This window comes from Urocitellus parryii, chromosome 9, assembly GCF_045843805.1.
Source record: "Urocitellus parryii isolate mUroPar1 chromosome 9, mUroPar1.hap1, whole genome shotgun sequence".
NCBI classification, from domain to species: Eukaryota; Metazoa; Chordata; class Mammalia; order Rodentia; family Sciuridae; genus Urocitellus; species Urocitellus parryii.
The window spans coordinates 49,015,036-49,033,419 of NC_135539.1; the positions used below are offsets into that span (position 1 = coordinate 49,015,036).

Sequence of the window (18,384 nt, forward strand, 5' to 3'; positions counted from 1 at the left end):
CCCAGAATAAGGGCAGTTCTCTTTTTACTAATGTTTGTTTTTAGAATCTACTAACCAATGCAGGCAATGTTGTACTCACAGTTTATATTCATGAATATATTCAAGGAGTTTTCTTATAGTGGACATGTGAAGTACATAAACAGGAAAACATAACATTGTAATTTATGCTATAAAGGAAATAGTGAGTTGAAATGTTATGGGCATAATATGTACTTTGGTCAAGGAAAGGCTTTAATAGAGGTTAACTAATGTATAAACACCTAAGGATAGCCTACTCTATAAAGAAAGAATTCTGTGGCTTTAGGAAGGTGAGGAGAAATTAGGAAGCCATTTCTCTAGGGGAAAAAAAATCCTCTTTAGTTTCTTGTGTTGTCTTTAAAAATATTCTTTAGCATTCTTTTTCATGATCTCAACATTTTTGCACAAGCATGAGAAATATACTCAAAAGTGAAAGGTGGGTTCTTAAGTAATTTTGAGGGTTCCTTGCTGAGAACATGAGGTTCATTTTTCATTAATTTAGCATTCAGGGCCCCTAAGTTAAGTCATTGGCTTAACTTAGCTTTACACCCTTCACACCCTATTATCTCTATATAGGAACTTCATATGTTGTCAAACTACTTTTACTCGTTGTCACCATCTGTCTTTCTACTTTCATGCTGTTGCTTATATTATTTCCCTTAATTAAAGTTTACTATTTCATTGAACCCAGTTGAAATGTCTTACATTAGATGGTCATAGTTTTTCATACTGTTCTTAATGTAATAGCTTAAGTGTGAGATATAAGGAGAGCATAACATACTTGAAGATTTCTTTATGTTCATTTTCACCCCTTCTCATTTTGCTTAATTTAATAGATTCATGAGGTGAAATTACTTGGAGACACCTATAGACATGTCAGGGCTTGCTGTTCTCTTTGTTGTACTGTTCTTTAAAGGCATTAGCTTGCAGGGCTGGGGTTGTGACTCAAAGGTAGAGCGCTCTCCTACTGTGCGAGAGGCACTGGGTATGATCCTTAACACTAAATAAAAATAAATTAAAGGTATTGTGTCCATATAGAACTAAAAAATAAATATTATTTTTAAAAAAGGGCATCAGCTTGCAAAAGGATAATTCTTGGTTTCTCAACTTCATTGCTTGCTCATCCTTTTAGATTGTAATTTGATAAATTTTCTTAAAGCTTTTGACTTTTAAAATACTTTATTCTTTTCTCTCATCAACACTTTGCTGCTACTTCATCTTCATCTTCATCATCATCATCATCATCATCATCATCATTTTGTAATGAGGTCTCAATATTCCCTAGGCTGGTCTCCCAACTTTTTTTTTTTTTTTTTTTTTTAAAGAGAGAGTGAGAGAGGAGAGAGAGAGAGAGAGAGAGAGAGAATTTTTTTTAATATTTATTTTTTAGTTCTCGGCGGACACAACATCTTTGTTGGTATGTGGTGCTGAGGATCGAACCCGGGCCGCACGCATGCCAGGCGAGCGCGCTACCGCTGAGCCACATCTCCAGCCCCTGGTCTCCCAACTTGTGCACTAAATGATCTCTGGCGTGGCAGAGAAATACATTCCTTCTTTAGACTAACCACTTAGTTAATTCTTAAAAACAGAAAAACATAAGAATTAATGTAGAATGTAGTCTTAACACACCCCTCCTGAACAGTTATGTTTATGTATTCTGAGGACTTACTTTTTGGGTGGTCAGAAAGGTGTGTTTGAAGATTAACCAAGAAATGGGCAGAGTGGAAAATAGAGCAGAGGGAATGGACTAACTGTCTGAAAAGTCAGCAGGGATCAAAAGACTTTGATCTTTATAATCCTGCACATTGTCAAGTAGTATCTTAATTTGACAAGTATCAATGACCATAGGTTAGATGCCTTCATTTTTATTTAGTTAAATGCAAAATTTGTACTGAAGCCTACATTGCCTGACTTCTCTTCACTAAATGAGTGGTTCTCAATCTGATTAGACCTAGCTAACCCTTTTAAAAATACTTTACCATGACTGTTTCAAAAATTTGAGCTATAACATATTATGAATTTTACCATTTCCTCCAAAAGACATCCATACCCATTCAGCAGTCCCTCTCATTTTTTCCTTCAACTCCCAACTTCCCAGTTACTGATCTATTTTGTTTCTGTAGATATTCCTATAATGGGTATTTTTCATGTAAGTGAATTTGCATGGTCTTTGGTGACTGGCTTCTTTCAAGTGTCTTCTTGATTTCAGAGTTCATCTGTGTTATATCATGTATTAGTAATTATTTTTTTTTTCCAACCTCAGATTGAAGTTTCTTTACCTCAGTAATTCTCAAGTCTATAAAGTTTACACTAAATTTATCTATGAGAGAATGTTGCATATAGCTATTCCAGATTTACATAGCCATGCAGCATTTTCTGGTCAAATCTGTAGGATTAAGTTTTGAGAAAAGATGAATTAGGTACTGTGTTTAAGTAAGGTAGTCATATAAGGTATCATAGATTTTTATTAACAGTTTTATTGATGTGTAATGTATAATTCACACAGCATAGAGAGCAGTCATTTAAAGTGTTCAAGACGGTAGGTTTTAATATACTCAAAGTTACACTGATTCAAAATCAATTTTGGAACATTACTAAAAAGAAATCATTTAGCTATCAGTGCCTCTCAGTCTCCTATTTGCCCTTAGCTCTAGAAAACTGTATTTTATCTCTCTACAGATTGGCCTATTCTGGATGTTTCATATCCATGAAATCACACAATATGTGGCCTTACTGGTTATTTCACTTGTGGATTTTCAAATTCCTTTTTGGCATAGTGCTTGCTTTTAATCTATGCATATCTTCCCATCTTCAAAACATCTTCTAGATTACTTTCAATACCTAATACTATGTTAATGCTGTATATAAATAGTTATTAACTATAGGGAATAATGATTTAAAAATAGTATGTACATGTTCAAGTTTAATCAGGTACTTTTTTTTCCTGGGTATTTCCCATCAGAAATTTTGTGGTATTGGGGATGGAACCCAGGGACTCATGCCTACTAGGCAAAGTGCTCTGTCACTGAGCTACCCATCCCACCAGTCATCCCATCTGTAATTGAAGCTATGGCTACAGAGGGCCAACTGTGTGTTTTCCTGTTCTATGGATTATCTTCTCACTTAAAAAAAAATTTTTTTTTGGTTGTAGATGGACACAATACTTTTATTTGCTTTTATGTGGTGCTGAGGATCAAACCCAGTGCCTTATGCATGCTAAGCAAGCACTCAACCACTGAGCTATACCCCCAGCCCATCTTTTCACTTTTTGATGGTGTCCTTTTAAAGCACAAGTTTTTGACAGTGTTTAATTATCTGTTTTCTTACTTTGTTTCTTATAGTTTAGGCCTCTGTTTTTCTTAGGAGTTTTATAATTTTAGATTTTACACGTCAGTTTATTTTGAATTCATTTTTGTATAGGTTGTGTGGAAGGGATTCATTCTTGTGGCTCCTCCTCTTTAAATATTTTATAAAATTTCAATTAATATATGCAAGCTACACTTGTAAGTAGGAAAGATGATAGCTCCAAAGGAGATAATGTTTATGAAATTTGCACAAACTGGGTTTGTATCCCTGTGCTAAAAATACTTAATATATGATTCAGGACAAACTTCAAGTGTGGCAGTACTATTTTTCAAGCTTTATTAATATAATTCAGTGATTATTTTATTATATTTATTAATATAATTAATATAATTCATTATTTTTCAGTTATCTCTGCCACTTTAATGTTTGGTTCTAACTCCTGTTAACAAAGGAATCTTGATAGCATTTATTTATGATGGATACAAGTGCAGGTGTATTTTTTGGCATTACTGTCAGAGATGAGATTTTTCCAAGTTGTAAACATATTGGTAAAAGTTCCAAATAAGTGCTATACCTTACAATTTGCGTAGCACTTAACGTTTCTAGAAAATTCAGCATACTGTCTTAAGGCAGGAATGGGTTCTAAAGTCATCTGATTACAGAATTTTCTGACAGATATAGGATAGTTCTTTGAATGTCCTGTGCACAGTGGACATTTCTATCCCCTTTCTACTTGTCAGTGGGTGCCTTCATCTAGAGCATTTGCTCTCCAATGAGCTAGGTACACAATTTTAAATTTTATAATAGGCAACATTTAAAATTAGTTTTGATTTTGTGTACTATTAATCAAATATATCCAAAGTATTTAATCATGCAGTCGTTATGAAAAATGTCACTGAGAGTTTGCATTCTCTTGTATTGAGTCTTTGAATCTGGTGTGTATTTTATACATAACAGCAAATCTCAATTCTTAAGCCTTGTTTCAAGTGTTCAATAGCTTTGTGTGACCAGTGGCCACCATTGAATAGAGCACACATCTAAAAGTAACTCCAATAGCTGACTGTCAAATGCAAGTCTATGGCTGACACATCAAATCTGTTCTCTTCTCCCCCAGAGACATTGTCTAGTTATTGTACTTGCTGCTGTCCAGGCAAGGCCCCTAAAGAAAATTCAAGTTTGCTTCTTTATCTTTTCATGACTCTGTGTGTCAAATTGCATTTTCTTCTTTGTCCACTATAACAGCTTCAATGCTAAGAGCTTTATTTCCACCTTCCACCTCCATGTCCCAGCAAGCTGCATTTCTGTCCTAATGCTTTTTTTTTTTTTTTTTTTTTGCATTTTTAATATCCCCTGAAGCAGTCTACAACCACATGGAGCTGTTTGCCTGTGCTATTCAAGTTTTCATTAGTGCTCTGGTTGCATAATGTAGTGGTTTGCTCCTAGTGGTTTTCACAAGACTTACTTTTACTGTGCTATATTGCAGAATTTCAAAGAAAACATCATATCAGAAATACCTATTACAGGTGTGTGGCTTTCTTGGTGAAATCCCCTGAGTAGTCTAGGTAAATTTGTTCTGTAGAATGTGGAATCTGGTCCCTATCCTGGAAACTCCCCTCTCTAAAAATGTATTCTCTTTAACAGTGGATTCAGTTTTCTCTTTAAGTTCTTGGGCTAGTGGTTCCTATTGCTTCCAATGATGATGATGATGATGACGCCGCCGCCGCCGCCATGCCCACTGAAAACTCACATATTAGACATTTAACTACCTGATGTCTCCATCAGGCTGATGGAAGACTTACTATTTCTTCAGAGGAAAGAGCTTATTGGGATTTCATTTGAATTTTCATTGATAATTACTAAAGGGAGTAGATTCCTGGATCTTAACCTTGTAAGAGATCATTAAACTTAAAAATCTTATGTTCACAGAGCACTTTACCTATATTGTCTGAATACTTAATTTGCCCCCTTTTATTTTGTAGATTTAAGCACAGACCATTTTGTTAAGAATGTATGCAGTATCAGAGAAGAGTATCTAATGTAGGCGGCTTTATAAATTACTTAGGGGTTCATTTTAGTCAGTAACAGTGACTTTTCCTCCATTATTCTTGACATTATTTTATGGAAATTTCCATGAAAATATCAACATGCAGAGTATAAAAGATCTTCTAGTAGTCCTTATTATTTCTAAATACTACTTCTTATGGTGTAAAGCTTATTTTAAAAAAATGAGTTATAGCTGTAAAGCAGAAAGTTTAGCATAGAGCCAAGATTTTATTGAAAACTTGAGGCTGTAATTTTTGTTACTAAGCATTGGGGATCCTAAGACCAATCCCATGTTCAATGATTGTCTGAAGGCTCACAGGACCAAGTCAGTAGTCATTGTCATAGCTGTGGCTTAATTATAGTATAAAATGAAAAGGGAAAATGCATATGGGGACAAAGTGGAAGAATATAGAGGTAAGCTTCCCAAGTTATCTATCTCCTTGTAGCTTGGGACAAGTGATGAGCACTTCATTTCTTTCAGCAGGAGATTGCGATGATACTAAATGTTTTCTGTTTTAAAAATTGGATTTGGCTAGTTTGTAGGTACCCTCTGCTTAATACAAACAGTTTAGACTTCCATTTATAAAGCAAGTACTTAACAGACTATTTTAGGCACAAACAGCATAGGTACAATGAACAATTAAAACTTTACTGAAATCTTGGTCCCCACATGACTGCCAAGGGCCTATACTATGCAAGCAGGCCTTTGAAAGGGTAGTAGTCTTACATCTGTTGTGTTAACTTTTTTGTACACTGAGCTTATTTTTGACTGATAGCTTTGTGTTCATTCATAAAGCATTTATTACCTTCTATATTAAAAAGGGGGTTTAGGGTGTTTTACATAAATAGATAAAAATAGATAACATACAGTAAAGCAAGTCATCAGCCTCTCTCCAGCATCAAGCTTCTTGATAAATTTCCTTACATTGTCCTTAAGTAACCATTGTATGCATTTAAAGTAATTCTCTTTTTCTTTGACACCTGTAATTTTGTGGGGTATTTGAATCTGCTTGTAGTTTCCCTTTATGAAGAGTATCCTTATCCAGGATTAAATCATGACCATTGCCATTTCTCTTGCTATATATTCTTCCACATGTTTATTGTAAGGCAGTTGGTCTTCTTGTGACCTCTAATGGAGAAGACTTGGGAAGCTAAGTATGCGCCCCCTCCCCCCCCCCAAATTCTAGTTTTATATAGATCTGCTCTTTGATTTTGGGTACCTGAAACTTTACAGTCGTCATCATCTGTCTCAGTTCAGCTTTCCTTTTAGCCATTTATTTTTTTCTAATGGAAGTAATTACTTCTTAACTCCTTTCTACTCTGACCAACTGTGATTCTGACTGCTAATTCATGGCTCACTGGACCATTTAAATACACTCCTCCCACTTTCAGTTCTGTATCATTAACAAGTTTTTTTAAGTTTGGATTTTTATACCCTAGTTTTTCTTAAAATACTAGAGAAACCATCATCCTTGACAGTTGTTGATGTGTAGATTATTCATAAGATTCAAGAGTTTGTCTGAAGCAATTGTTAGATGGAGTTGGTCCTATTAGAAGATACTGAGTGTCCCTTCCTTGAGGGACAGCTTGAAAACTTTCATGCTGTTTCATTTAAAAATTGGCAAGACTATTAGCAAGTTATAATTATTTAAGATTTTAAAATATGTAAGGACAGTGATAATGGTAACTTTTAGTTTCGTCAGTTGAATTTTTGTAAATTTCTGTGTGTATTGTGTTTTTCTTTTTTAAAAAATATTTATATTTTAGTTGTAGTTGGACACAATCTTCATTTTGTTTATTTTTATGTGCCGAAGATCGAACCCAGGGCCTCACATGTGCTAGGCGAGTGCTCTATTGCTGAGCCACAATCCCAGCCCCTCTCTTCAGTAAATTTTTCTTTTAAAAAAATCTAAATTGCTAGGAGTGATATAGTCTAATTGTAAACAACATTGTTTCATATGTTATCCATGTAATATATTTTTAGTGCACATTCATGGTAGGGTTTTAAATACTTGATATAGCATGAAAAGTGTAAATTATCTCTATTCCTAATGGTCATATGAAGTGTTGATTTAAAGATATAAAATAATCTGTGGTATGATAAAAACCAGATGAAATAAAGTTCTAATTCTTTGTTCTTTTTTTTTTTTTTTAAGGGACCAGTTACTCTCCACAAGAAAATTCACACAACCACAGTGCTCTTCATAGTTCAAATTCACATTCTTCTAATCCAAGCAATAATCCAAGCAAAACTTCAGATGCAGTAAGTATTATGTTAATTCCCAAATTTAAAAAAAAGAATTACTAGAAATAAACTCTATAGCAGGTCATTTTTAGATCTAATGTTTTTGATTTTTAAAAATGTTTTAAACAAAGTTTACCTCCCCCTTTTTTGTACTGAGGATTAAGCCTCAAGGGCACTTAACTTTATGTATTTTATTTAGAGATAGGGTCTCACTGAGTTTTTTAGGGCCTTACTAAGTTGCTGAGACTGCTTCAGCCTCCCGAGAAGGTTGACCTTTTCCTAATGTATTTACTTGATACTAATTTTATGAGTATTTCTATACAAAATAAAATATTGCCTTTGTATTATCTGAAAACTTCTAGTTAATAATAAAGTGGTTTAACTTAAGATAGCTCTCTTTCCATAATACGTGAATTTATTACAGCTTGTGTTTATTACTATCATGTACTCTATATCAGACTTTTGGGGATAAAAGGTCCCTGTTACAGGTTCAAATGAAATTTCTAATATATTCATTTGATAGAAGATTAGTACATTTCAATTTACTAGGCTAAATAATATACATAGAACTAAGATAATGTAGCCCATTATAAAGGAAATTTTAGACCTGTAGTGGAGACAGAAAAGTAAACATTGCAGTGCATGTTTAAGTTGCTTAGGAGAGCGCTCAAGACGGGGATTCCTAGCTTCAATTAGGAAGAAACAAGTAATGCTTGCTGACAGGTTAAATATAACTTGGCCAGTTGAAGACTTTGTGTAGTCTACAAAGGATAACACTTAGAAAAACACCAATGTGTGGGACATAATAGCATGCTTGGAGATCTGCAAAAATTTTGTGGGAAAATGACAGGAATTTGGTTATAGAGATGGGGCTAGATCACTAAAAAAAGATGCTTCTTACCAAAGAATATGAATTATATACAAAGGCAGTGGAGAGCTAGTGAAAGGTAAAGTAACATCTGATTAGCAATTTAAAAAAAATGGCATGTATCAAGGTGGAAAATACATTATAGGAAAGAAAGAACATTTAGAAAAAAAGACTATGGACAACACATTTTGCCTTGGATATTTTGCTGATAACCATACCTTAAGTGGTGTTGAAAGAATTTTGGTTCTACTGTTTTGCCACTTGTTGAGTTGGGGTAGTGTAGAACTGAAAACTGGAATCTGCTGTTGCTGCTAGGGTTTCCTCCTGCCTTTTAGTCATCTGTGATACATCTAACAGGAATTCATCTGTGAAATATAAGTATATTTTGCATTTTTCCATCCTTAACCCTCAGAGCAGACAATAGAAGGGTGGAATTGTGGCTGAGATAACAGCTTGATATACTTGTAGGTACATCATACTACTTGAGATGAGTCGTGTTTAGTAAGCTGCAAGCTCAAAGATTTAGAGAATTTCTTGGTTTTCATGAAAAATGGCCCATTAATTTATAAACATTAACATACAGTCCTATTTATCACTGGAAATTTAGATATGGTATTTGTCTTCTGTTATCAGTGTAGATTGTGCTTTTTTAAAAATTTTTAAGAATAAAACCAAAACCACTTATTCAGGGAAAATAAATTTTTATTATTTGGGTTATTAACTTGATGAAATTAGAAAGAATAATAGCATCCGATATGTTTGAAAGATAAATCATTGGGATACCAGGGAATTTCACTGTGAGTGGAAACTGAAAGCGGTTATCAGAATAGAATGAACATTTTGTTGTTTTCAGACTTAGGGTACCTCTTTCCTTAGATTTCAACTGTAGGTATGTAAATTACCTTAGAGTTCTTTTTGTTTGTTGTTTAGTTTTTGACATTAATTACCCAGTGGGCGAGACAAGAATAGTAGTTACAAATTGTTTGATTTAATCTTAACTGAGATGTTAGCATTTGAACATTTATGATGATTACTTGTCGACTGATATTTTTTGTTCTAAAGATCAAGTTTTTGAGTGACTAGTAAACATAAAAATTTTTTACCCAATACTTCAATAATGAATAGCATTCACTAACACAATTATTTTTTTCATATTTGTATGGGTATGTTGTAACTATACATAATGGTGGGATTTATTGTTACATATTTGTACATGTACCCATTATAACAATATAATTTGGCCAATATTGTTCCTCAATATTTTCCCCTTCTTTTCCCTCCCCCGTCCCTTGGTCCCTTTCTTCTACTCTGCTGGTCTCTTTCATTTTCATAAATTATCCCCTCATACACATGTTTTCTTTCTCTCTAGCCTCTACATGAGAGAAAACATGACCCTTGACTTTCTGAATAGTTTATTTCGTTTAACATTATGTTCTTAAGTTCCATCCATTTTCCTGCAGATGACATAATTTCATTCTTTATGGTTGGGGTAAAATTCCATTGTGTATATATACCACAGTTTCTTTAGCCAGCCATATATTTATTGATGGACACCTAGGTTGGTACCATAGTTTGGCTGTTGTGAATTGTGCTGCTATAAACATGGTTATGCATGTTATCACTATACTATGCTGACCTTAATTCTTTAGGATAAATACTGAGGAATGGTATGGCTGAATCATACGGTGGTTCCATTTCTAGTTTTTTGAGGCACTGCCATATTGATTTCCATAGTGGTTGTACTAATTTACAGTCTTGCCAACATGTAGGGTTCCTTTTTCTAAACATCCTCTTCAGCATTTACTATTGTTTGTATGAATAAATGCTATTCTAACTGGTGTGGGATGAAATTTCAGTGTAGTTTTGATTTGTTCTTCCCTGACTGCTAAAGATGTTGAACTTGTTCTTTATTTGTTAGCGATTTTGAGAAGTTGTTAAGTTTGTTTGACTTTTATTAATTGGATGGTTTTTTGGGGGGTGGGGTGGGAGGTGAGTTCTTTTTATTTTCTGGATATAATCTTGTATCAGAAGAGTATACAGAAAGCTTTTGATCCATTTTGTAGATTCTGTCTTTACAGTCTTAATTGTTTCCTCTGCTTTGCTATGTAGAACCTTTATGAATTCCAGCCCTTTTATGATTCTATATATTTTTTCCTGAGATTAGAAATCCTGTTGAGGAAGTCAATACCTGTACACATTATTTTAATCTGGGTTAAAATATACTATAGCTTAAACAAAATTGGGGTGTTTTTCTCTTTGAGGATGTCAGGCTTTAAATCAATAACAATATTATTAAAAATCATAAATAATATTATTTAGTTACACAGACTTGTTTGGATAAGTTTTTTTTTTGTGAAGTTTAACTGTTGAAAGTCAAGGTAAAAATCTTTCTTCCATTATTAGATTAAGATATTATATGCATGTCCTATCTCAGTGCTATTGTAAACATTTATGTTTAAGATGAGAGCCTGTCTCATGACAAATCTTGAGGAAAAGCTTGTTGAATGCCTCTTTTCAATTGAAATAACGACAGGCTTATAGACAGATAATCTGTTTTAGATTCATTATGCTTATTTGATTTCTTTAAGCGTTCTGAATTTCTTCACTTAGGAAAAAAAAATTGTTCCTGCTTAAAAACACTCTAATGGAACTTCCCTAAATATCCTCTGCCAGTTTGAAATTGTGGGAAGTGCTTTAAACTCAATTCTGTGTGACTTTGTATTCATATTCCAGTCCCTCTTTATTAGCAGTTAAGTATTCCATGTGTATTTCAGAGTTTTTAATGTTTGAGTTTCCTGAGATCTAATCTCTAACTAATCTGACCTAGAATTATTAAGGCATCAGAGAATTCTTAGAACATCATGAAGGTGTTATAGGAAATACCAAACCATTATTATTATTATTACTGTTATTATATTGCTATTATTATTTTGGTACTGGGGATTGAACCCAGGGGCACTCAACCACTAAGCCACATCCCCAGCTCTTTTCATATTTTATTTAGAGGGTCTCAGTAAGTTGCTATTGGCCTTGCTAATTTGCTGAGGCTGACTTTGAACTCACAGTCCTCCTGCCTTAGCCTCCAAAGCTGCTGGGATTACAGGTGTGCATGACCATGCCTGGCTACCTTTAATATTATTTAATGATGAACTGTTGTTAACAATAAGATTAATTTATGAATTATAAGATTAACTTATCTATCTTCCCTAGTTTTAGAGAAGTGGTAGGAGAATAGAAGAGAAAAATTTAGGAGAATAGAAGAGAAAAAGGTGTATTCACTTGAGATATTTTGAATTTAGGGAGAGATTTGATATGTGCCTTGGTAACTTTTTTTTTTTTAAAATATCCATTCTCAGTTTTTCTTCCCAAGAAACTTACTTATGTTGTTCACTCCTCACCAGTATTTACCACATTAAAAATCAAAACATTAACAATTCATTTGAAATATCATAAACACAATGTTAATGTGTATGACATTTTTATGAAAAAATAACTTTTCTTAAAAAAAAAAAAAGAAAACATTGAACCATCTCTTTAATGCCTAACAGAAGAAGACAATTAGATTTATTTCGGTAATATTCTGAAAATAGTTTCAGTCTTGCAAAAGATGTCAGGATTCCCAGTGTTTCCTGGATGACACTTGGAGAATGCTTGTGTTGGCTACCACCTCAAGCTTAATTTAGAAAAGGCTGTTAAGTGTAGTTCTCAGTGTGTGTGTGTGTGTGTTTTGTAAAATAAAGAAGTTAGAAACCTGCCATTGCTCATATAAGTATTTTTTAAATTAATTCATTACTTGGAACATTTTCTGTTTTTCCTTAACCTATTTGAGTATGGAAATTAGGTAAAGATGAGATAAAGTTACTTAGTCTGTGATTATAATGTAGTACCCGAATACATGTTTTGTTAGGTAAGATATTATCTTGTACTAAGGTAGGATTTGACAGTGTAGTTGACCAGAGCTTTTCAGGGTTCTGGTTTGTGAACTTTTTTGGTATTGGAGATTGAACTCAGAAGCACTTAACCACTGAGCAATAATCTCTAGCCCTTTTTTGTATTTTATTTAGAGACTAGGTCTCATTGAGTTGCTTATTAGGGCCTTGCTAAATTGCTGGCTTTGATCCTTCTGCCTCAGCCTCCTGAGCCAGCAGAGGACAGTGCCCCTTGATGTGAATTTTTAACTGTCCTTGAGTTGTGCATGAATGTAAATGAACTGTTATCTAGTTTACATTCCTTATCTCCTTTAGGACAGGTGACAGTTTGCAAACCATGGCTTTGAAGAATGCTGGTGTAGAAATACTATTGTATTCTCTTGTTAGTCTCAAATCTCATTCTGTCTCTGACCAATCCAGTAACTCCATATAAGTCTTCCTGGGCAATATTTATAAAAGGGATCATTTTGTATAACTCAAAAATTCTTCTCTAGAGAAGATTTTTTTGAATTTGGCCTTTTGTGATTGGTTTCCTAAAACTTGGTTATAGCTTACTTTGGAAACTGGGGATTAAGAATTAACTCTCTTCTGCCTTTCTTTAGAGGTCTGGCAGCACAGGGCTGATGTTAAGGACCCTCCTCATTTGAATTACATACCTGAGAGTATAAATGTATAGCAGAATCTGAAACAGTTTTTCACCGTTGTCCTCAAAATTAAAGATCATTTTGGAAATCAGAATTTTTGAGCCTTTCTTTAAACCATCAATCAGTGTTGTGACCTGTGAATAACTCCTAAATTCTCTAAGCTTGTTAAGCTTGTTTTCTATTTGGTAAAATTAAAGCTAGGTAAAGGCACAGCGATAAATGGTTTTCCCCTCAAACATTAAAATTGTATTGTTCTGTGGGTGGTTAACTGAGGATATGTATAATATTATTTTAATATCAAGCTGCTCTAAAAAAATAGTTAAGAAATTCAACTAGAAGAGTACTTGATAATTTGCCAGATTTTCTGGGGTCTTTAGGCACTTAAATGTTATTGGAACTCAGTTCCTGGAAACTGGACCTTTCAGATTTTTCTAATTTTATTCTGATTTTACATTGCCTGTAAAACATCTGTAAGAGACTGTATCTGAGAAGTTTTCAAAGACCGATTTTAGTTATAGGGAAAAGAGTGGTAACTTCTGGTCTTATTTATAATGTATTAGCCGGATTTTAGTATATACGTGACCCATCTCATGGATTTTGAAGATTTATAGCTTTTAATTATCTGGTATTTAATATTTTTATAATTTTAGTACCTTTTTCATTAGCATAAACACAGGCAGGCTGTTATCTATTGTACTATATATGATTTCTCCTGTTTAGAACTACAGATCTCATGCCATCATCAGTCATTTGAGAAAGGGTTTTGCACCTATTATTGGATTTTAGCAGTTAAAATTATGATAAGGGGGAACTTTTATATAATGCTTTGATGTTTTGAATTTTTAAATTTTTCTTGTGCCTAATATAACTAATATTTATTAATGTTTACTTTTGATCCTTTAGGGTTTTCTTATATTTAAAGGTTTTCATAGACTAACTCTTTTAAAATACATAAGCAGTTAATTAGATTCTAGATCAGGGTACAAGTTAACATTTTCTAATTTTAAAAATGTATTTTTAAGCCTTATGATTCTGCAGATGACTGGTCTGAGCACATTAGCTCGTCTGGGAAAAAATATTACTACAATTGTCGAACAGAAGTTTCACAATGGGAAAAACCAAAAGAATGGCTTGAAAGGTATTTGTTTTAATCTAATTAAATAATAATATTCTTAATCCTACAGTTTAATATTTTACATTAAATATTCTAATTTTAGTTTCCTTATAGTGTCATTCTCCTTAATTTCAGTGATTGGCCCATTGTCATTGTTATTTCCGTAATTTCTCTTTCCTTTAAAAAAAGTTAGGACACATGGGCAACTTTTACTGAGGGGAATAGAGGGGCTTGGAAGCAATCAATATATTTAATAAAATACTTATATTATTAATCTGCATGTATGCATTTTTAGAATTTGCAATAGATTCTTTCATATCCTAATAGGTTTCTTAACCTTATGTAGAATTTGAAGAGTTTTCATTATAGTGTTGATAGTATGAATAATTGATATAGTTTTGCCATCAGAGACATTTGAGTATGGTGTTTGCTCCATCCATTTCACTGCAGTGAAATTTCAGGCCATGTTCAATTCTTTTGTCTTCCATATCCCATTTTGTTGCGCATTTGTTATCAGTGGCAGCTCATGAGGATTGTGCTTGTTTATTTGTTTGTTTTTAAAATAAAGATCTAATCATTGAACACTCAGGCCCTCAATGTGATTTTTATGAGTTTATTTTTTATTTTTAGAGAGCAGAGACAAAAAGAAGCAAATAAGGTGGCAGTTAATAGCTTCCCAAAAGATAGGGATTACAGAAGAGAGGTGATGCAAGCAACAGCTACTAGTGGGTTTGCCAGTGGAAGTAAGTATTAATTTTTTTCTTTGAAACAGGGTAATTCATCCCTATCGTTTATTTAGTGTTTATAAGTGTTTATATGTGTTGTCATATACATGTATAAATTAAGATAAATAGGAACATATACATGATTTCTTTTTATGTTGACTCTTTCTCAACCTCTACTAGTTTGTTTCCTGAATAGGAAACAAAGATAGAGATGCACAGTAGAATAGTACATGAATATATTTCCTACTACTAATAAATATATTTCCTACTACTAACAATGGCTACAGTGCTGTTGAATTAGTAAACAATAAGATTTTGTGTTTTAGATTAAGTTTTTTTTTTTAATTAAACAGATGGTGACCCCTGGCTTTTTGCTGATGAAGAACAACTTTAAATTAATCAATCAAAGGAATAATCCACTGATTAGATAGATAACAGCCCTCATAATCTAATTATTTCACCAGTTAACATTCCTGAGTTGTCTCACATGAGCTTTCAGGGGACACCTCATGTCCAGATTATAACAACCCTTGAGAAAGTATTTATCTGCATGTAGATATTCCCTAACTTATGCTTTCACACTACTGCAAAGTTAAGAAGTCCTATCAATACAAACATTGTTTTTCATTTTCAGTACCAATGTTCAATAAATTTCATATGCAGTTTAACATGTTATAAAACAGACTGTGTTAAGTGATTTTTGCCCTACTGTAGGCTAATACAAGTATACTGAGCATGTATAAGGTAGGCAAGGTTAATATCTGATTTTCAGTAGGTTTGGTATATCAAGTGTATTTTTGGCATATTTTAACTTTCAGTTGGTTTATTGGAATGTAACGCCCTTCATGAGTCAAGAATTATAGACCTGTAGTATAGCTCTCAGCTAAGTTTCCACAAAATGATTCCCAGAATGTTTACTAGAATACTATTCTAAAACATTTGTTGTAAAGTGCTCCTGTCTATAAATCAAATTATGGGCTTACTTTAGTATTCTTTTGAGGCCAAATTTTGTGCATTGGGAAAGGTTTTTGGTATCATCATATACTTGTTTTTAATCCTTTTTTTGAATTTAACATTTTACTGAATGTTTTATTCTTAATGACTTCCCCTTCCTCAAATAAATGATTGAGATTTTGAGAATATTTAAGACGGTGTGTTCTGGGAATCTTAAATTTAAGCGTTTGAATACTATTTCTGTAATTCAAAACTCAAAAGTACTGCTGTATTTGGTCTCAGCAAGAGACATTGAATTTTTGAGGGGAAAATTTAAGATGAACCAGTAACATGAATTTCCATGGCTGAGTGTTGCAGTCTTTGGAACATTAAAACTTTGTTAGTGAAATTGTATAGAAAGCAGTGGTACCAAGTACTGAAGATAGGAAGCACATTGTATTTTGAGAAGACTTGGGTTCTAGTCACATTTCACTTCTTAAGTAACTGTGACTTTGGGCAAACATTAAAAATGAAACAGATTTGTTGAAGGAAATAGATAGCACCCAGCTTACAGGACCCTTGAGCAAATAGAGGATGGGGAAGCATAAAGGAAGAATGACAGATGAGTATAAAAATAATCTGTTTTAGTTAAAAAAAAATGTTTTAGGATACGGTGTTGTGTTCATGCTAAGTAGTTCCTGGGATTAGGCAGCATTAGATTGGACCAGTTGTCTCTACTTATGCTGATGTTTCCAGTGTTTCCCAAAGAGGGAAAAGAACAAAGCTTTGTATGCCTAGTATATTCTTTTCAAAATAACCTCTCATTTAAGTCATTCTTCCCTCAGGGTAGAGTAAGAGGAGAAATTAAAGACTTGATTTAGGAAAATTAATGGGAGGGGGAATTTTGTGTGTCTTGTACATGTGAATGCAACTATATGTGTGAATACAGTTTTTTTTCTTTCAAAGCTTAAAATTTTTCTTCATGATTTCAAAAATTAAGACGTGTTTATTAAGAAATTGGAAGAGAGGTCAAGTTTTTAATCCCATGACTCAGGATCATTTTGAAACTTATACTTTCTTTCTGTGCGCATATATAAATGTATGTGGAAATTGTATATGTGTGTATTTTACTCTAAAAAAGGTATTATCTGTTACTGGTTTTAGTCTGTTTCTTTAATACTATTTTAGGGATTTATTTCCATGTCAGCTTGTAATTCTACATTTGTTTTATTTCCTATACAATATTCCAGTGCTTGGGTGTACCTTTATAAATAACTCCCATTCATGAATACTTGGGTAGTTTTTAGCCTTTTTCTTCTATAAACAAGATTTTTATATTTGCCCTCTTACCTGAAGCTGAATTCCTACATGTGCAGATTATGAGTAGTGGGACTATGGCTGTGTTAAAATGTAGTTTTGTATCATGCTTTCTTTCTTTTTTTCTTTCTTTCTTTCTTTTTTTTTTTCTTTTTAATGGATCAGCCAAGCTGTAAACATTGTGGTAGTAACCAGTTGTATAACATTGCCTATCTAAAAAATTTTGGCAGTTTTCCTATGTGTTCAGCATATTGGTGTTCATGTAGAGTGATACTTAAAGCTTGTTTCTAATAACTGATAAAAGAAACAAGAAGGGGGTAGGATTGGAAAGATTTTTACATGTTCTCCACAACTTGATATTCAGAATTATATGGATACAATTTTTAAAATGATACTATTACTGGATCTTTTTCTAATCCATCTAACGGGGTGATCTCTTTAAGTTTAAAGAAATCTGTTGGGATTTGTCATTGCACTATTGATATTTTGGATCAGGTGTTTCATTGTTTTGGATGACTGTCCTTTGTTGGATTGTTGAGCTTCATACTTATCAGGTGCCATTTGCACATCTCCTTTAACAGTGTTCTCTTTAGAGCTGTAATACAAGGTTTTTGTACCTGTAGTTTCTTGGTTCCTATGTTTTTTTTTTTTTGTTATTTGAAATATCATTTTTAGTTTTCATTGCTGTACATTTATTTACTTGACATATTTTGATGGTAGCTATATAGAACTGAAAGGGAATTTTCTTTGCCTAGAATTTTTATTTTCTTGACAATCAAGTGGTAGAGGTAGGCTTAGTATTATTCCTTTTCTTTCTATCCTTCAAGGGTTTGTGATAGTATTCTTTTTGCTAGAAGAAATTCTAGAATTGTAGTTTTATGTCCATGAGAGTTGATAATTTATTAATGTGCCCATGCACAGATGTTTATTCTGGTGTGATAGTTCAATCTATTTTTTGTTCAGTTTTCTAAGGTAACATAACTTTGGACCCTAAATTTTATACATTAAATCATTGTCAAAAGACCTTGTATTTTTATATGATTTAAATTATTTTGTTGGAATATAGCATATAGTAATGTGTGGTGATGACTTTAAAATGACTTGTAGTTTGAGAGCATTTCTTTGCTGTCTTGGTCTGTAGAATAAGGAGTATGAACCGGAAAAAATTCAATATTAAATGGAGAAGGCATACTTCGGTAAAATTGTGATTCCTGTCACATGTTTGAATCTTCGGGTTTTTAC

General features: G+C 33.1%; 1 protein-coding gene across 11 annotated transcripts in view; it reads left to right on the forward strand.

Annotated features, from left to right (window-relative positions):
- The window catches only part of Wac (WW domain containing adaptor with coiled-coil), a 68,231-nt gene that overhangs the window by 28,000 nt on the left and 21,847 nt on the right, over positions 1 to 18,384 (forward strand). For 8 of the 11 annotated variants that reach the window (XM_026410598.2, XM_077802339.1, XM_026410597.2 and 5 more), the window contains exons 4-6: positions 7,524 to 7,630; positions 14,076 to 14,191; positions 14,798 to 14,910. In XM_026410598.2, the coding sequence (XP_026266383.2) occupies positions 7,524 to 7,630; positions 14,076 to 14,191; positions 14,798 to 14,910 (336 nt within the window). The remainder of the gene's footprint in view (positions 1 to 7,523; positions 7,631 to 14,075; positions 14,192 to 14,797; positions 14,911 to 18,384) is intronic. The other 3 variants (XM_077802338.1, XM_077802337.1, XM_077802336.1) reach the window with 1 other exon arrangement.